The following is an 18478-nucleotide window of genomic DNA, read 5'->3' on the forward strand; positions in this document are numbered from 1 at the left end:
TCATTGTGTCCCCCAGGCTATGCAGATATGCAGGTCTGAGATCAAAATGTCGGACATTTATTCTTAATAACACAATAAATTAAAAAAAAAAGGGACCAGATTCTGTCAGTCTTCCTCAATGTGTAGTATTGCATCCCATAGGCAATATCTCTGAAGGCCAAAGCACAGCTACTACAGGGCACGGCAGGCTGGGGTTTAGTGTGGGTTGCACAATCCAGCCCTAGGGAATGGTGGTCTCAAAGAGAGAATGGATCTGTTCTGATTGATATTTATTGCACCATCGTACTATGAAAGCATCCTATAGAGAAAGATTGTGTTAGCTAGCTAAAGCTATAACTGTTAAACAAATACAGATCTCAGCAACATTTTCAAAACTGAGAGGACTTTGTCAGAATGATCAGTGTCATCTTTTTTCTTTTCTTAGTTATGCCACCATTTATTATGAGGTCCAGAGTAAGAGGTAAAGTCCTGTTTGGCTGGGACAGAGAAAAAATGAAGTTGTATTCTGTATAGGCAGTATGTGCCAGTCTGATAATGCCCCAGCACCTGATCAGTCAATACACAAGCTGGTATTGGGGTAAGCTGCTGAAAGCTATTGTCTTCTACTGAAAAAGAGGGAGAGAGAAACTTCACTGAAACTCAGATTAATTAGAGTGGCCAGCATGCAGGGGAATCAAAAGCAAAACATGCAGAGCTCCCACTGAAGTCAAGAGGAAAAGAGTACGCCTTAAAGGAGAGGCATGTGAATGAAAAGTAAATGCTGTTCGATGTTGGCAAATGAGCTAACCATGTAAACACTGCCTTTGAGGCACAGCATTTCCCGCTGCAAATACTCCCACTGAAAGTTCATTCTTAGGAGGGAGCGTTGTCCTTGACTACACTTGCAGAAGAAGAACCTATCTCAGCAAGGACAGATCAAAGTAAAATAATTGCCACATGCATATTTCTACTAAAGAGTTATTATTCTTGTCACCGTTCTTGATACTTACTCTGTGTTTTAAACAAGGACCCTTGTTTTCCGAGTACTGCACCACAAAGATTGCTTTCTGATGCTACTCCTTTTAGCAGTTTTGGATTTCTCAAGGCATAGTAAGGCTGGGAAGAAACTTAGTGATGAGGCCAATATTCCAAACATTGTTGGGAGATTCAGGGTCTCAGCCTCAAAGGCAGAAAATTGTCTAGCCTTGCTTTTCACGTGTGATATCAGTGCAAATGTACCTCTCAAAACAATACTCCAGTAGCATGTGTGAGTAGCTGTCTTTCTGTCTCACTTTCTCCATATAAAGGAAGGTCTGTGCAGCCCACGGCCACTAACAGCCCCAGTTACTGCTGCTCATGTACTGACTGCGGTGCTAACACTAAGGAAAAGAAGAGCCAGTAAATAACAAGAAGGGGATTTAGGAATAATGCATAGCAAATGAAACTTAAACACTTGACCCAGGCAGCTCTGCAGAAGAAAACAGGAAACTGGCAGATGCTGTGAGTGAAACTGGAAATGCACTATTCAAGATCTTAACTTGCACTTCTTATTTGGACACAGTTCTCATCAGCCTCAGTGAACTTTTCTTCCAATAAGCAAACAAAACCAGGCCCGTAAGCACAGCTTGACTTAACACTGACCATCACCAAGCAAGACTGACTTCTTCAGCTCTCTGTCTAGGAGCAGCTCTAGGTGGATGTTTATTTACTCACAGAGGGAATTCCTGCCACTGCACAGAGAGCTTCCCAGCACTCTGTTGCTCCTATAGACATTTCCCTGCAAACCTTTAAGAGCTGAGATGGAACAGTGGATGACCAGACACCCCTGGTGCCGCCCCGAGGGGCTGCAATGAGTTGGTTCATGGATGATGAGCTGTGACTCAGCTCCACCAGCCAACGCTCATTGCTCAGGACAAATGGCAGGAGTGCAGTAAGTGCTCCCTCCCCAGTAAGTACCAAATGGTGTCCAGATGAAACAAACAGAGGGTGCTGACTGTAACACCAGAGTAAGGACACAACTCTCCGTCACATCCAGTGTCACTTAGACGGGACGATGCTTCCTGTATTCAGCAAACATGCCACTAAAAGAATTTCCTTGGCATAGAGACAACATGGAAATGTCCTTTTAAAGCTCAGTTAGTACCAACAGAACTCATGAGCTAGCTGGAACCATTTCCTATGCTATGGAAAGAACACTTGAATAAGGCTAACCAAGACATTTCACCCTCCCCACCTCCCCCCTCCCCATCTATTTCTGGATGTCTTCTTTTGTTCACCCTTTGCTAATTATAGAGGCCTTGCTTAGGTTATATTTATAGCCTTAAAAGAGTTGCCTGACTTTTAGAACACTTTATTCATGTATATTTCCTGTGTTTATTGTTGCCTTCGCTAATTTTTTTAATTAAATTTACTTGATCCAAGATTTTATTTAGCAACAAATATCAAAGTAAGTTCTCTTTCAACAAATGAAGAGCTGTATTTAGATGCGAAACAAAAGCATTTTGCTATTTCTGAATTTCTGAAAAAAAAAAAGGGGGGGGAATTTAGTTTCTTTCCATTTCCGAGCAATGAGTATGATGGGCAATTGGACAAAATGAATCCCCTTCTTTTTTGTATTATATTTTGCTAGCTTGTATCTATAAATGTATATATATATATAAACTATAACGGTTGCTTTAATGCTTGAGGTGCTCCCATGGCAGTGTTGTTTATCTGCCCAGCCTACACCTGCAGCCCAGAGCTACCAGCTACAGGAGTGGAAAAAAGATGTCCACGTGAAACTGTAGCTTCATTTTCCTACTGGAGCCGTCCTTTCTCTCATCAGCAAACCTTAACACCTGCCCTTTCATTTGTTCGGGAGTTGATTGTAGCCACTGTTGTAGCCACGCCAGCAGCAGCACCGTGCAGGTGGCCAGAGCGTGCAGCAGCTGCCTGCTCCGCACGTGGCGAGCAGCTCGCTCCTTGCTGCCCGTCCGGCGGGAGGAGCGCGGCCTGCAGCGTGAGATGCGCAGGGTTAAGCGAGCGCTTTGCAGCCTGGGGAGCGCGAGGAGAGAGCGGCTTGCAGCCTGAGGTGCGGAAGGAGAAGTGAGCGGCTTGAGGTGTGGCGCGGTAACCGCCGCGTGGAAACTTGTGCTTCACTTCGCTTCTAGAACGAAGGTAAGCACGATGTGCCGTGATTTAGCGAGCGTTAGAGCTGACTAAAGCTTGGTGAAGACGGCGGCGTTGTCTTTCTGCTTGCTTTTATCTGGTGTGGCACCTCAGTGCGCGGGTTGTGCTGCTCGTGTTTGGTGCAGCGCCCACGTGTTGGATCCTCGGTAATGAGGGTCAGAGCAAAGCTTCTTTACCTATTCTTTTGTTCCCCGAAATGCTCTTCTTGTTATTTAAAGGACTGCTGGAATGTTGCTGTTGTATTGGGTACTTTCCTCTCGCACCAAAACTCGCTCTTTGTTGAGGCTGTTTTTGCACCTTCGCCTACAGGTGGGGGGAAGGTAAGCAACCGAATTTTGTTTGCAGAGCACGGAATTAAACTTTGTTTCCATTTATAAGTAGTCTGGCACGGATTCGGTTCCTTTTAACCTGAGGCTATGAAATGGAGTAAGCTGTGACAGCCTGATACGTGACCGAAATAAAGAAACGTGTGGCTGTACTTTGGGGTACCATCGAATGACACACTCCCCTGGACGCAGGCAAGCTGCTGATTGAGGCAGCTGAAAAGCTGCTTGTTAGTGCAGACTGGGCAAAGTCTGGGAGCGGAGAAGCAGCAGACTGAGAAGTTTCGGTGCTCTTCTTTTTCAGTCTGCTCTTCTTGGTGTTACTGCTTCCATCTGAAGCTTTGCTTTATAAGAACTTTTAAAAGGAAAAGACTGAAGTCCTCTGCTGTGTTCCTGTGCATATAAAGCTGTAGAGTGCGTTCAGTGCTTTGGGTTATTTCTTTTTTCAGGTGTTGTGCTTGTACAGGGCTGCCATGTGGCCGTGCCCGTTGTTCCATTAAGCTGTGGCTATTCAGATCTCTTCATTTTGACTCCATAAATCATACTTCCCTCTGCTTTTTCTCAGCATTTTTTCATCCCTAGGGCTGGGTGCATTAGGTGAACTGTTGGCTCTACTGTGCTGAGTGTGCACAAGTGACCATCACTGATCTGGAACAGCTCATCTCTATATAAGAAAGTATAGATTATCATGGATGTATATTATAGAGCTTTGGCAGGGTTGGTAGGAAGTCAGAGTGACTTCAGTATGGCTAACAGAAGAATATCCTTATATCTAAACAGCCTGGATACATTAATAGAGGCTTGGGAACTGTCTCATATGAACAGAAATGAGTGTACGTAAGCACTGTATTAGAGCAACATGAGTGTCATACAAAGCACTGGATCTGAATGAGACAATTTCCACAGAGCTAAGAGCCATGATCTTCCCACATAAGACTTAGTGCCTGCTCCTAAGAAATGCCATCATTTGTAAGGGGAGGGGAGGGCTAATTCTGTGGCAGGAACTTCCAAGTTCTGTGAACCATCATGATATGCAAGTTCTAAACAGCACTGTTGGTAGTTCTTTTTTAACATACTGCCCTGAAACAGTGCATTGTGCTGCACCTGGATAATCTGGCACTGCTGTCAGCTGTTGCGTGCTTCTAATCGTGATCCTGCTCTTTTGAAGGAAAAAAGAATGAACTCTGATGTTAAACTTCCACTTTGTATAGCACAAATGGCACCAGGTTGCAGATGGATATGTCAGTGTGGTTCATCCTTCCTGCCAAGCCTGCAGTGTGAGGTTCAGGGTATCTAGCAGTAGTGGCTGCAGCTACAGACTTCCCTGAGTCCATACTACAGCCCGTATCTATGCTTGCTGTAAGCATTAGGATGCTCGTTATTTTCTCTCTAGTAATAAGTTGCAAAATATTGCATCATGGCTGTGGGAATGGAACTAAGCTTGCTGCAGTGAACTACTGCGGGAAAATACACTTGCCTATTAGAAGTGACAGGCTCCCAAATGCACCCACAGCACCAAAAGCATAGTTGCTTCATCTCCGCTTTCTGCTGAACATCAGCCATCGGATAGGAAAGCAACTAACTGCAGAGTGCTGAGTTCAGCCTCCTGCTACCAGAGGTGACAGCAGCATATGGCAAAGTAGACAGCTTTGGCATGAATGAGCATAGGGAAACATTGTCATCTTCTTAGAAAAGGCACCAGAGGCTTGGAAATGAACAAGCAGTTCAGAAAGGCTACCAAACAGCATCCCTGCATGCTGCAAAACTGCATTGAGTCACAGGCTTTCTTCAGAAGAAGTCAAGAAGATCATCACGTGGGCTTCTAACAGAGCGGTCCCTACAAGTTTCAGTGGGGCAGCAGGTATAATTAATTCCATGCTTCGTTAAGCCTGGTTTTTCTGGTGAGGCTTCTTTCCTTTGCAGTCATTTCACTATTTCTTCCCACATAATGTCAAAAGAAATATCTTTTTCTTACTATGAAACACACTTAGTTAAATCAAATCAGTGTTTCTAACGCAAATAATTTGTGTCACTAAGAAGCATACTTTCCCATTTCCCACAACACATACAAAGTTTGAGAAATGATGACTTTTTTCAGATCCTGGTATGCTTAAACCAGGCTAAACATCAATAACTACATATGGCACCATGCTCTGCAATCAGGCTGCTGATACTAAGGCAAATCCTCAACCTCAGTTTCCCACTGCTTCCCCGACTGAAAGAATCCTATGGCAGTTTTATTTCATCAGCTTTGTTAGTTACATTTCCTGCCCTGATAAATGCATGCTACAAAGTCCAAAAGCACTTCAGGTTATCAAATTGCCTTTGATTACTTAAGTTGAAATAATATTTCAACCTTTTATCACTCTGAAGAAAAACTTTTAAGGTATTCCACTGCTGGTAATTTTCTATTTTCTAAAGAATAAAATTTCCCTCATCTCTATTAGTTTGGTTTAATAATTCAATTTCTGGACCTCGATGCATTATTTTTTCTGTGCACTTTTTGATATTTAATTTTATGGAGATTGAAGTTTGAAATTAAACATCGTGTATTGAGTATTATTACTATATTTATCTAAATGCATTTTATGTGACGAGAGAGACTCCAATGCTTCTGTGGACCCAATTCATACTGTTTTAAGAGATAATTTGAAACTCTGCTAATACAGTTGTGCCTTTGAGAAATATAAAACTACAAAACTAAGCATCTGTTTGCTCATTAGCTGCCAAAACATCTGTATTGCCATCATGCAGTAGCAGTCCTACAGACAGGGCCCTTTGGAGAAGTGTGGTTAAAGCATCGCTTCTTTGAAAGGTGCGTTTACAGCTAATGGACAGATGTGTACTTACTGTCGCAGAGCTGGTGCTCTGACATCAGTGAGCGGCCAAAGTCGATTGGCAAACTCGGTGAGTGGTTTTAGGATGAACTTCTTCAACATGAAGTATGCTGGCTCTTCCTGCAATCATTCACTAATTGGGCTTGTGCTCACATAGTACTTTGACCTATGACATCCCCACTAAAATAAGCAAATAAGTCAAGGTAGTATTTTTATGTGAGTCACAGGTTCTTTAGTGCCTTTTTTATAACTGTCAACGTTTAGTGAATTTTCTGATCCTCAGCCATGTGAAAGTATCCTGAGGACTGTTCTCTAGTGCAGGCTCTGTTTTCTTCTGCCTCGAGCAAAGGCTGCTTGCTTTTATGGTTTGAAGAGTACTTTGGAAGTAGTTGTTGAATTTTCCCTGCTGTGGGCTGATGAGGAAAGACCGGTCCCCGGGAACTGTCTGCATCTTCTTGGGGCCAGATAACCTTTGGACTCTAGAAACTCTTGCAATATTTTCTTTCTAGCTTTGTACAGAGACCTTTCACATGACTCAGACAGCTGGCTACAAATCTAACATCCGTGGGGCATTCCTGAGTTTTCATAGCTGAGGATAAGATGGATGTATCTTACTTTTATATTTACTAAGCTTTCGGCAACTCCAGAACAGCAAACAAAGGTCTTCCTCACTATTAGTACTATCATTGTACTTGGAGGTTTTCTGTGTTCGTGTTTCATCTGTACAGAGACATTTGTTTTGATGAAGAAGCAAGAATTATGTGATGTTGAACCACATTTCTCATGTAATTACTAATTGCAGAGTATCCTTACTCCACAAGACAGGTGCATGTTTGAGATTTTAGCAGATTATTAGACTGCAGCTTGTTGCTTTGGCTCTTACTCTGGCATTGTTACTTATTCCAACTAGTTGGCTTCGTTAATGTTTCCATTAATTTCTGATACCCAGTATGCAGATGGAAGGTTCTGCACTTTACCAAGTATGATCTTTACATTACATACTTTTAGAACTCATATAAGGGTACCTTTTAATACTTCAAGTTGTTTCATTATTTGAAGCAGCTGAAATTTTAGTCTTAGATCTGCTAATTACACTTGTTTATCTTATCTGCAATCATCTGATGGTTCAGTTTTTATGTAGAAAAGTCAGAATAATAGGAAAATACTTCAAGCAAATACATGTTTCTCTTCTGCGTGTTGGTAGGGAACAAGTTAGCTGTTTTGAAAATCTATTTGCATCTTCCCCATAATTACCTTTTCCTTCCTTCTGTATTTAAAATCTGTCATATCCTTAAGTCCTTTTTTTACTCCCCACAGGTACCTGTGTTCTCCAGAGCAACCTGAAATAGCTGTTGCTACGTTGATCGGAAGGAGCTGACAACATGAAGTGACAACAGAAAGGTCAGGAAAAATTTCAGTTCTGATTCTCTTTTCTCAGCTGCAAGGAGTTACTGCTACCTGGTACCATTAATAGTGCCGTGTCTGATCTAAGTGTGCTGGTAGAACCTCGAGCTGAAAAGCTGGAAGTCATTGTAACTTAGTTCCTAAAATGACGGGCTTCAAAGTATGTTGATACTGTTCTGGAATGCTGTGCAGTTTAGCAGATGTTGTCTGATTAAGAAAAATGAGCAGGGTATGATGCAGGGTACAAACTAACTGGAGGTTCTACGATATCAAGGGCACAAATACTGAGGAGAAACCATTGCCTCTGATAGACGTAGCCAAAGCCTGTATGCCGTGAGTTTCTAGAACACGTGTATTTCTAGAGGTCTGTGTGTACAATGGTAGTATGCGTATACTGTGAGAGACAGGAGCTACTGATGGCACTTTCTCTGCACCTTTTGTGTCCATACTAGTCAGCATGCATTAGATGAAGAGTATCAACCAGTCTGAGGTTAGAAATTAAGACCATCCCTAAGGCTGTTCCCAGCACAGCATGTTGAATGCCCATAAAGTCTGCTTACAGAGTAAGGAACAAAACCAAGAGAAGTAACTATTGCTCAAATATCTTTCCATATCATCACTGTAATCATAACTGTAATTTTAAGGCAGCTCATGATAACTTAAAAACCCTTATACTGAATAATATCTTCTGTGAATCTCAGTAACTTTTAAAAATGATTACTCCAACTTGAAAAACTTAACAGGTTCCAAGTTCCTGGTTCCTGACTTTAGGACATAGTCTCTTTGAAATGTGTTCTGTTTGTCACTCTAATCTGAACACTATTTAAAATGAGAAGTATGGCTTACTAAAAGATTATGAACAATATATGGCAAACAAACAAAGACAAGACAGTTTTTGCCCCTTTTTAATCCATTTTCTTTCCTACCCCCCAGTAACTTCCTCCCTTCTTTCTCTTAATGTAGGCTGAGTTTATAATATTTCCTTCAATCATTGTCATGAAAACATCTGAGAACAAGTGGAGTTGTATAAACAATGTATACAGCTCACTTTTCTTGCAATCATAGACTTCATTTCTTGTGTCTGAATCATTAAGGCTATGATAGAAATTCTGCTGTGGCAAGCATCCTGGCTGCAGGTCTTTAATGGGCTCTCCCCTCTGTGCTCTTGGTATAGGTAGATTCAGTTCTCAGTGAACTTACATAGTTATTGTTTTAGTTGGAGGAGATTTCCGCACCAGAGAGCGGTACATAAGGATTGGATGCACTGAGTAGTCCAGCTGCCTAGCGTTCATAACGAAGAGCCTGAAGGTAATTGTAGATGATGTAGATAACAGGAGTCGCAGTGTATCAGTGGTGATAAGAACCAAATAAGCCTTTAAGATACTCTCTTCCTCCTTGCTATCTGTGATGCATACCCTGCTTACAACTTAGTCTTCATAGTTAACTGCACGTATGCATACAAAATAATAGCCACATGAGAAAGTTAGTATTCCGGTATGCACTTAAGTAGGGAGTGAACATAGATGGGCAGAGGTAAGTTGTTACCTCAAGTTTGTTACTTGAGATAATAAGATCATTATGTAAATGAGTGCAGAATGGTAACAGACATTCTTCAACTCTGAGTACAAGGCAGAGAGAGGCTGTGTAGAAGGAAGGAGTAAAGTTCATGCTATTCCTATGGAGTTAAACAACTATTAGGATAAACAGTAAAATACAGAAGAGTAAAACCCTGAAATCTGATACGGCCTATTGCAGACTAAGATGAAGACAAGTACAAATTTCTCCCCATAACAACTTGCTTACTTAAAGCCAGATAAATCAGAGATGCCTAGGGAAAAAAATAAACCATGCTTTCTTCCTCGAAGTACAACATTAAAAATCGTCTTTCTTTCTTAAATAATATAATGTGAAATTGTTACCTACCTTAAGTTCTCTAAAAAAGATGCTACTCCTAGCCCACTCGACGATGGAGAATAGGGTTTGGTCAGCCATTTTACACATAAGCCCAAATGTGTTGAGCTTCTCGTGTTTGCTTCTGTTGGCTTGCTCTTGCTGCAGATATGCCATGATCTTAGCTTGGACTTGTGGTTCGTCTGGCTCACATTTCAGGAGTTCCAATATCAGATGTGGAATACTTGCTGGTGAGCTTGTTTGATAACCATCCATGTATGAGTAGCCCATTATTGATTCTGGTGAGCTAGTGTAAGGGTCAGGGTACTCAGACTTGATAGCGCGGCTTGGGAAGTGGCCATATGTTTGGTAACCTTGCAAGCTGCCGTGGGGTGGCATCGTCATACTAATTGGAGAGGTTACAAAGGGGCTTCTGTCATAGTCTGTGGGAGGCAAGGCAGTGTGGTTCAGAGGTAGGCCTTTGGAGGCAGAATGGATGTTCTGGATCGCAGAGGATATTGTCAGGTCAGTTGGCATAGCTTGGATCACCTGAGTCATGGCTTCCAGTTTAAGTCCATTTGCTCGGATAAGAGCTTTCTTCTGCTGCTTCAGCGCCCTGTCTCTCTTGTACATCGGTCCAAACTTGTTCCTGCCGCCGCGCATTCGGTCAGCTCGTACGGCTGTCAGGGGAGAGGAAGAATTAAATCATAACGAAAACTGGAAATGGACGTTCTGTAACAAAACGCACATTAGGACAGAGCATAGATGCAGACATGTAACTCCTTGGGTTCTTGCATTTTTTTATTTATTTTTTTTCAAATTCAAAGTAGTATTTACTCCTAAAGAAAGAGTTGTTTGATTTAACAAGTGCCGCTTATTTTTGATAACTGAAATAGCATGTGCACATTGCTATCCTGGAAGGACTGCTCTTTACAGTGATTAAGACACAGGGACGGGCACAGTGGTTGGCTACGGGAATTTCACACCTGCTATGGGATCATGTGGAGATCTCACTGTAGATTTGGTTTTGTATCAGGGTACTGCGTCACTAAGAAACAAGGGCTGGTGTCCAGAATATGTCTGAGACATATCCAGTAGACCGCATTGCCTCATCGCAGTCATTCCATTAAAACATCTGAAACGTAAATTGTGAAAGGAGAAAACATCTTTTTTTCTCCTGGCAACAAGGAACTGTTTCCTTTGGAGGATTCTGTTCAGGCTGGTGTGTGACTTTAAGAAATGTCCAGGTAGCTGAACAGCTCTACAGAAATGTGTGTCTGCAGTTGGAACGCGCAGAGAGAAGCTGTCAGCCTGCTGCCTTCCACATAGAGGGAGGAAGTGACACAAACTATTGGCTCTGTTTTGGCTTGTAATATCTCTGGAATTAGAAATAATTAAAACAAATCCACGTCAACAGCTGCCTTGGGAGTCACGCTGGTGGTCCGTGTCACAGCAGTGACTGTCACTGTGCTATAGGTGTAATGCAATAGTGAGGAGCTCTTGCTAAGCCCACCTCGCCCAACGGCAGTCCCACTGAGAGAGGAACCTTTGACAGCCGGGTGACATGTGGAGTCTGCTGAGATTGCTGGAGGTTAAGTTCTTGAGCTTTTTATCTTAGGGATTAGTAGAACATTAAAAATTTATTCTGGATGCTGGATACGCATAATACTGTACATTATCATAAGGACTTTAACGCTTAATGATTCTTTATTTTTTTAGTGCCTGGTAATTTATGAACAGGACTTTAAGGCTGTCTATATATCACTATCAGGGAAATACACGTATAAATGTCACGAGGATTTACAATTACGGAAGCACATGTTGTTAACAGTTCTCTAAAGAGAGGAAAAGAAGTTGTATGGGTGTACAGCAAAGGGAGCTGGAGTACACATCTAAAGCACCTCTAAAACTACACGCACCTTACTTACGTTTGCAGTCAAAATGTTCCTAATAGTGCTGCTGAATGTTGGTTTTGAGTGAAATGTAGAAAACTAATTAAGTCGCAGTGCTGCCAAATGTAATTAACTTTAAATCTGCATACACAGTATCCTTCCAGGTATCCAGAATTAATGGCTGCATGGCAAAGTCTATTAGCAAATGCTCTTGGTGTAACTCCTACAAAAATTAGGGTGTATTGCATGCAATCACAGAAGCATGAAAATGTATCGTTGCCCACAAGTGAGAGGGCGTAAAAGTAGTTCATGCATTTTATCCTTATTCTCTAACAGCAAGGAGAAAATGACTCCAAATGTCTGGTTATTCTCCTGCTTGGATTTGGATGTGCATGCAGGGTTTGGGATGTGTAGTGCAGTGTCAGTGGTAGCTGAGGCTGTGGGCAGATAGAATAGTGCTGAATTAATCAGATTGCAGAGGGCTAATTGTTGTGTTCATCTTCAGTTATAGCAACAGTTTTCTTCTGCCAAACTCAGGTGGTTGGAACTTGTCCTTTATAGCTCCCTTAATGGTTTATTGTATCCCTTGTTGGTCTGATTCTTCCTTGTTAGGTGTCTCAAGTAAATGCCATTTCAGCACATAAGGAATTGAGGATGTGCTCGGTTAAGTAGAACTGCTGTTTGTTTTGAAAGTTCGGTTTGTTTTATTTATCAGTGCTAGAATCAATTTGAGTCTCACATTTGAATCTCAGTGACACTTTTGCATTTTCATTTCTCAAAGGGTATTGTATCCTCTTCGTTCCTCTCTGTACAGGACAGAGCCAAATGAAGTAAAGCAAGTATACTTTGAAGTCCTGGTTCTTTCATTAGTAATACCATCTCAGGTATAGCATCACAAAAAATATAGGACATGACTTGAGAAGTTTTCAGTCCTTAATCCCCAAAGCAAGTTGCTGTAAGAAAGGACTTGTACATTCTGTCTCCCTTTTTGTGCCATATTATCAGAAGATAATACTATAAAAAGAAGCCTGGATAAAATAGAAGTAAAATCACATCACTCTAACGAAGAACTTCTGAAATCTAGATGCCTCTTACATATTTAGTTTAATCTAAATTAAATCCTTTCATAAAACTGCAGAACTAATTTTCATACTAACTAGAACCCTTTGCAAGCTTGGAGGTACTGAAATATCATAGTATGTACATACGTGAAAATGGAGCGTGTGGCTTTGACAGGTTTTCGGAGATGTACCTTTTTACTTGTTGTTGTAGGAAGCCACAGTCACATTGAACATAAGGCAGCTTTTACTACAACTTGAAAAACGTGATATATAGCGTAATGCTTATAAACAGGTGTTTATCGTAACACGTACTGCTGCAGGTGATATGAGCAAGGCTGGGGCTCTTACCTTCTAGCTTCATTCCAACGCTGAGGCATTTCTGGAATCGGCAGTAAGGGCATCGCTTCCTCTGTGTTTTGTCAATCTGGCAGTTCTGGTTTTCAATACACGTGTACCTCTTGTTATTCTGGACTGTCCGCTTAAAGAATCCCTGTGTGGTAGACAGAAAAGTCAGCCTTTCTGTGCAAGTGGCCTGTTTCAGCATTTCACTGCACAGAAAGGACTGTAACGTATTTCCCAGACTCTGGGCCAGAACTAACTCAATTCTGCAGTTGGTTTTAAATGAAAGTGAGACGTATCCAGCAAAAGAAGCACCAGACCCTGCAGGAGCTTCACTTGAGCCTAGGGCTCTGCCTTTTAGACTTGCATCAAAGCTTAGCAAGAGTGGCTGTTGGCACAGCGAAAGGAGCGTCTGGGCAGCTCCTTCTGCATGGCTTAATTGTAAAATAGGTGTTCCCTTCAAAGCAGTTATCTGAAAAATAAGCAGGAACACTGTGGCAAAGATAAAAACAATACGGAATACCTCAGGTGAATGTATATCCCAGTGGTGCATCTAAAGGCCTAAGTGCTTGTTATTCAATTCTCATTGATTATTTTTTTAATGAAGATATAATGTGCCAAGTTAGTTTTGCCATGCAACTAAGTGTTTTAAATTGCTTTGTTCAAGCCACGGAGCTTCCTCACAGTGTATTACTTAGATGGCTGTAAAGAACTTTGCAATTTTTTACCTGACAAATTAGGCGTGCCATAAATTCATACATATTTAAACTGTAGTGTAATAAAACCATGCAGATAAATTAATTCAGAAGTAGATAAAGGTGGTTACCTTTACAGAAGTCTTATTCTCGAAATAAGGAACAATTTAAAGCAAGTCAAGCATTGATAACTTTGTGTCAGGTGAGCTCCTGCAGTGTCAGGTTGGTGTAAGAACAGCAAAGTCACCATAACAGAAATGCACCGTGTGGTACAGAGGGATGGAACATCGTACAGCTGCACGGCACCTTGTGAAAGTGAGCTGTGCTGAGGAGACTCTTGCTTTGTCCTCCGGGAAAAGAACTAGTCTGAGCATATGTAAATCAACAGAGATCGGTACTCAGGACAGCTAGGAATAAAAGTTATGCTATAACTGCATCGCTTTACAGCAGCAAAACACTTTAAAGTAACACTAAAGCTATGATGGAAAACAGCCCACATTGTTTTTTCCCTTCTGTGCAAATGAGATCTCTCAGAGAGACTTCTAACCCTACAGCATCTCGCTGCTTCATTTTTTTGTGAGAATCTAGCAAGAAACACATTAGAAATAAGCCCAACTATTAAACATCTGCCCTAGTTTGTCTTTTTTTGTTTATATTTGAAACTTTTTTTGCCGTGCTTCTGTTTGTATGAAGTAAAGAGTACAGAACCTTGCAGCTCTCGCAGGTGAGCAGCCCGTAGTGGTACCCCGACACTTTATCTCCGCACACTGGACACAGCTCCTCCAGGTCTTCGTCGTAAGAATAATTCACCATTTTAAACTGAGACACTGGGAAGAGGAGAAATAGCACGATCTATTAGGATTTATGTTAATGACTCGCTTTTTTCTGCAGCTGTTCTCATCTAGTAGAACAGTTCTCTTTAAAGTACAGCTCTGAGAACTGCAGTAAGTTCGATGTTTCAGAGTACAGCTTGCACTGGAACGTGCAACTTTTGCCCAACAGAGCAGGCAAAGCCAAACCCCTCAGCTCCTCACGTTTAGCTTCTCAGTATTTCTGCTCACGGAGTGCTCTTAACTCAGCGTGTAGCCGAGGGAATCACAAACTGAGTGAGTTCGTTTAAATCCGAGAGTAATCAGGAACGGGCTTTAAAAAAGTGCAATGAAAAGATGAAGCGTCACCGCCGTATTTAAAGTGACTCGGTTCGTTTCCTTTAAAGTTTTCTTTCGACATCAGCCTGCAAATATTTACTTAGCCTAGGCATGAATCTTACAGCCCAGCACTTTTGTGCCGCGCTGCAGTCAAGTTACTTACTCGCTAAGGAGGAGCTCGTGGGCTCGGGGCGACCGCCGCCCCCCGCTCCGCTCCGCAGCCCGGCCCCGAGTCGCCGCGGAGCGCTGCCCGCAGCTCCGGCGTGTCGCGGCCGAGCACGGCGTCACGCTCAGCCTCGGCGCTGCTGCTCGGCCCCGGTGGCCCGGGCGAGGAGCGGGTCCCGGCTCGGCACCGGCGTCCCTGGGGGTCAGGGGCTGCGCGCCCGGCGTTCGGGCCGCTCGGGGAATGGGCTGGGGAGCCGCCCGGTGGGAGCAAAGCGGGCTGAAGGCGGGCGCTGAGCGCGGTCGCTCGAGTCGGGCTCCCTTCGAAGAGCCCGCTCGGCAGCTCCGGCGGGCGATTCACGGAAAGCGAGCCCGCCCGGAGCGGCTCCGCCGATTTCCTTCCCCGGACCTCGGGGCGGCGGCGGCGGGTTCCCGAGCGGTCGCGGAAGGCACCGGGCGCCCAGCGACGGCGCTCGGGACGTCGCCTCCCTCCCGGTAGCCCCGCGGCTGCCGCGGGTCGTGGGCGGCGGAGCGACCGTAGTCCGCCCGAAACGCCCCGGGGGGAGCCCGGCTGGGGGCCGCGGGTGCTGCGCGCCGGGGCATGAACCCGCCGACACGCGGCCGGGACAGCGGCTCCGGGGTGGCCTCGGCACGGCCGGAGTCACCTCCTGCCAGCGGCGTGGGGCGGACGCGGGGCGGCAGCGGACCGGGGAGGAGAAAAGTCCGGCCCCCTGTCCGCTCCCGCGGCTGCCGCTCCGGGACCCGGCGCTGAGACCGAGTTCCTCCTCGCAGGAAAAAGAAATAAATAAAGTGGGAAAGCGGGGGCTTTCCGAGCGCTTGGCGGGGAGCCTCCTTTGCGGGCGAAGAAAGGGGCGAACGGGCCGCCCCTGGTACCTCCGAACCCCCGGCCCACTCCGCCACTGCTTCCCCGCGGGCTCCCGGGAGGACGTGGGACGGCTTCCGAAGAGCCACGGGGCAGGACCCGCCGCTCGGGGCATGCAGGGGAGGGGAAGGCACTGCCCGCTCACGGGGCTGCGGGAACCGATCTCTCCCCAGCCGGCCGAGGCGCTTCCAGATCGGGCGTCCCGCCGTCACCCGCGGACGGACCCAGAACGGTGCACGCGCGCCGGGGCTCCTGGCGAAGTTTCGCCCCGCGGCTGCTGCCACCTGCGCGGTACCCGCGGTTCGCCGGCAGCGTCCGTCCCCTCGGGCCCCGGGGTTGGCACGCGGGCTGTTCACCGGGGCTTTTCCGTGCCGCTCCTCCGCCGTAAACTTAGCGATAGTTTCGGGCGGAGCGGGGATGGGCCGCCCGCGTCCGTTCCGGCCCACGGCGGTGTCCCCGAGCAGCTCCCGCCCGCCGCGGCCGCACCTCCCGGCCGGGCTGTGCCGCGGTCCGGCGCCGGTGCTCGCCCGAGCCGCGAAGGAGCGAGTTCGGAGGAGCTCGCGGGCGGCAGCCCGAAACTTTTTTAGCAGGACGCGGAGGCGGTTTGCAGGGCTGGGGAGCCGAGCGTGCGCGGAGTGGGAGCGCCGTGCAGTTCCTCCCTTACCTTGCATGTTTTCTGGCATCTGCCCCTGTTCCCCATTCGACCGGGCGAGTCCCAGGGCCTCCGTCTCCACTTTGGGCAGCATGACAAGGCGGCTGCGGGCCGGGCTGGGAGCTCCGTGTCCGTCCGCGGCACCGGTACCTGGACACGGCAGCACAGATTTAGCGGGACCGCGGGGCGCTCGGCGGCCGATGCCTCTTCTTCCTCCTCCTCCTCTTCCCTCCCTCCGCTCCGCGCCAGCCCTCGCCCCGCTGCAGCGGGAGCGCCGAGCGGCCCCGGCCGCCGGGAAGCGCCGCCGGGTGCCCGCGGCCGGGAGAGCCGCGGAGTGGTTGTCGGTCTGCAGGCGGCGGGGGCGGAGAGGAGAGGAGGAGGAGGAGGAGGAAGACCGGGGGGTGTCGGAGAGGAAGGAGCGACCCCGGGAGCCCGCAGCAGCTCCGCCCGGGGCTCAGCGCGGCGGTAGCCCGGCGCCGCGATCCATGCGGAGAGGCGCAGTGCACGGGAGCGCTCTGCCGCCGCCGGTGCTGCTGGACAGGGTTCCCACCCCCGGCCCCCTCCTCCCTTCCTCCCTCCTACTCCTCCTCCCCCTTTCCCCCGCCACAAGTGCGGAGGTGCCGAGCCGGGACCTCTCGCCCCGGACCCGTGGGGAGGCGCTCCCGGAGCCTGGGGGCCGCGGGGGGCTCCGGCGAAGGGGGGCACCGACACGGCTCTCGCAGCCAATACGGCGGAGGAGAAACGAGCGACACCCCCGCGCACACACGCGCGCACACACGCTCGCACACGCTCGCACAGCGTGATCGCCCCCCGCCCGCTTGTTGGCCGGGCTTCGGGGCCGGGGCTGCAGCCGAACCCGCCCGCCCCAGAGCAGCCCGACGGCCCCCGGACCGCCGCGCACCCCGCTGCAGCTCCCCTCTGACTCCCGCGGGATCCCCGGCGCTCGCCTGTCCTCCTGCGGGCGGGGGCAGGCAGCGGGAAGCTCGGCGTCTGGGGATCCCCGGCCTTCGGGACCCGCTGCCACCTCTGTGCCCCGGAGCCTGAACGTAGCGGGCGGGAGCTCGCTCTGTCTATTCTGTCTCTTTGCGTCTCCTTTCCCTAAAACTTCTTGCGAAATCTATCGGTGCCGGTTGCATCGTTTGCACAAAATCCGATGCTCTGGCCGAGCCATCGCTTGAGCAAGAGCTTCCCTTCCGCGGCTCACGGTGCAGCGAGCGGCACCACTCCCCGCGTTATCCCGGATAACTCGTTTTGCTACAGCGGTGTCTCAGCGGGAGCTGAGCGGCCCCGCAGAGCGAGGCAGCTCCGGGGGCTGTGGGGTCCCGCGCCGCCCGCAGAGTCGCGCCGGGGCCGGTGGTCCGCCCGCCCCGCCTCCCAGCCCGTCTCGGTCACGCTGCGGGCACGGCGGGCTCCGGCCGCCCCCACCGGGCGGTGTGGGCTGAGCGTTACTGTCACCTGTGCGAGCATCCGAGACCCCCCTCCCGTGCTGCCCCGGGAGTTCAGTCACCGTTGTGTATATGAAAAGCTGAAAATATTCGGCGCTGAAAACTGCTTCCGATTGAAAGTGAGGCGCGGAACCGTCTGCGGCGCTGGGGACCGCTTTTCCCATCGGATGGGACAGATTTCAGAGCAGCGGACCCGTGTTCGAACTTACAGCCGCTTGTGATGAACGAAAGGAAGCGGGGGGGAGCGCATCGCGTGTGCCATTTTCTCCACGTCTCGGACTTTCCTCACCCACCGACGGGGAGAGCTTTGCTTAACTGAGCGCAGCCCCCGAGCGTGCCCTACGCAGGCACAGAAATGTGTCTGTCATTCCCGCTCCGTGCAGGGCGTTGTGGGACTGGACCCAGCAGGCAGTGAGGCTCGGAGCTTACGGGCTCCTTACGTTTTGCCGTTCCCTTCGGGATGAAGCCGGACAGGGAAGTTTCGGTCCATGTCATGGCGTTATTTCTCAAGCTGTAACTTCACACCTTAGCGGCTCTCCTGCAGCGCGACGCAGAGGCGCGACAAGCCGCGGGACGCACCAGCGCGGTGCTCTGCGGGGC

At 47.6% G+C, this 18478-nt stretch overlaps 1 protein-coding gene across 1 annotated transcript in view; it reads right to left on the reverse strand.

Annotated features, from left to right (window-relative positions):
- Positions 1-16808, reverse strand: part of NR5A2 (nuclear receptor subfamily 5 group A member 2) — a 69480-nt gene extending 52672 nt beyond the window's left edge. Inside the window, exons 1-4 of the mRNA XM_072343320.1 lie at positions 16446-16808; positions 14297-14415; positions 12903-13044; positions 9635-10281 (exon numbers count right to left, since the gene is read on the reverse strand). Coding sequence (XP_072199421.1) covers positions 9635-10281; positions 12903-13044; positions 14297-14415; positions 16446-16527 — 990 coding nt within the window. The 5' untranslated portion in view covers positions 16528-16808. The remainder of the gene's footprint in view (positions 1-9634; positions 10282-12902; positions 13045-14296; positions 14416-16445) is intronic.
- Between the last annotated feature and the right edge of the window lie 1670 nt (positions 16809-18478).

Source organism: Excalfactoria chinensis, chromosome 8, assembly GCF_039878825.1.
Source record: "Excalfactoria chinensis isolate bCotChi1 chromosome 8, bCotChi1.hap2, whole genome shotgun sequence".
NCBI classification, from domain to species: domain Eukaryota; kingdom Metazoa; phylum Chordata; class Aves; order Galliformes; family Phasianidae; genus Excalfactoria; species Excalfactoria chinensis.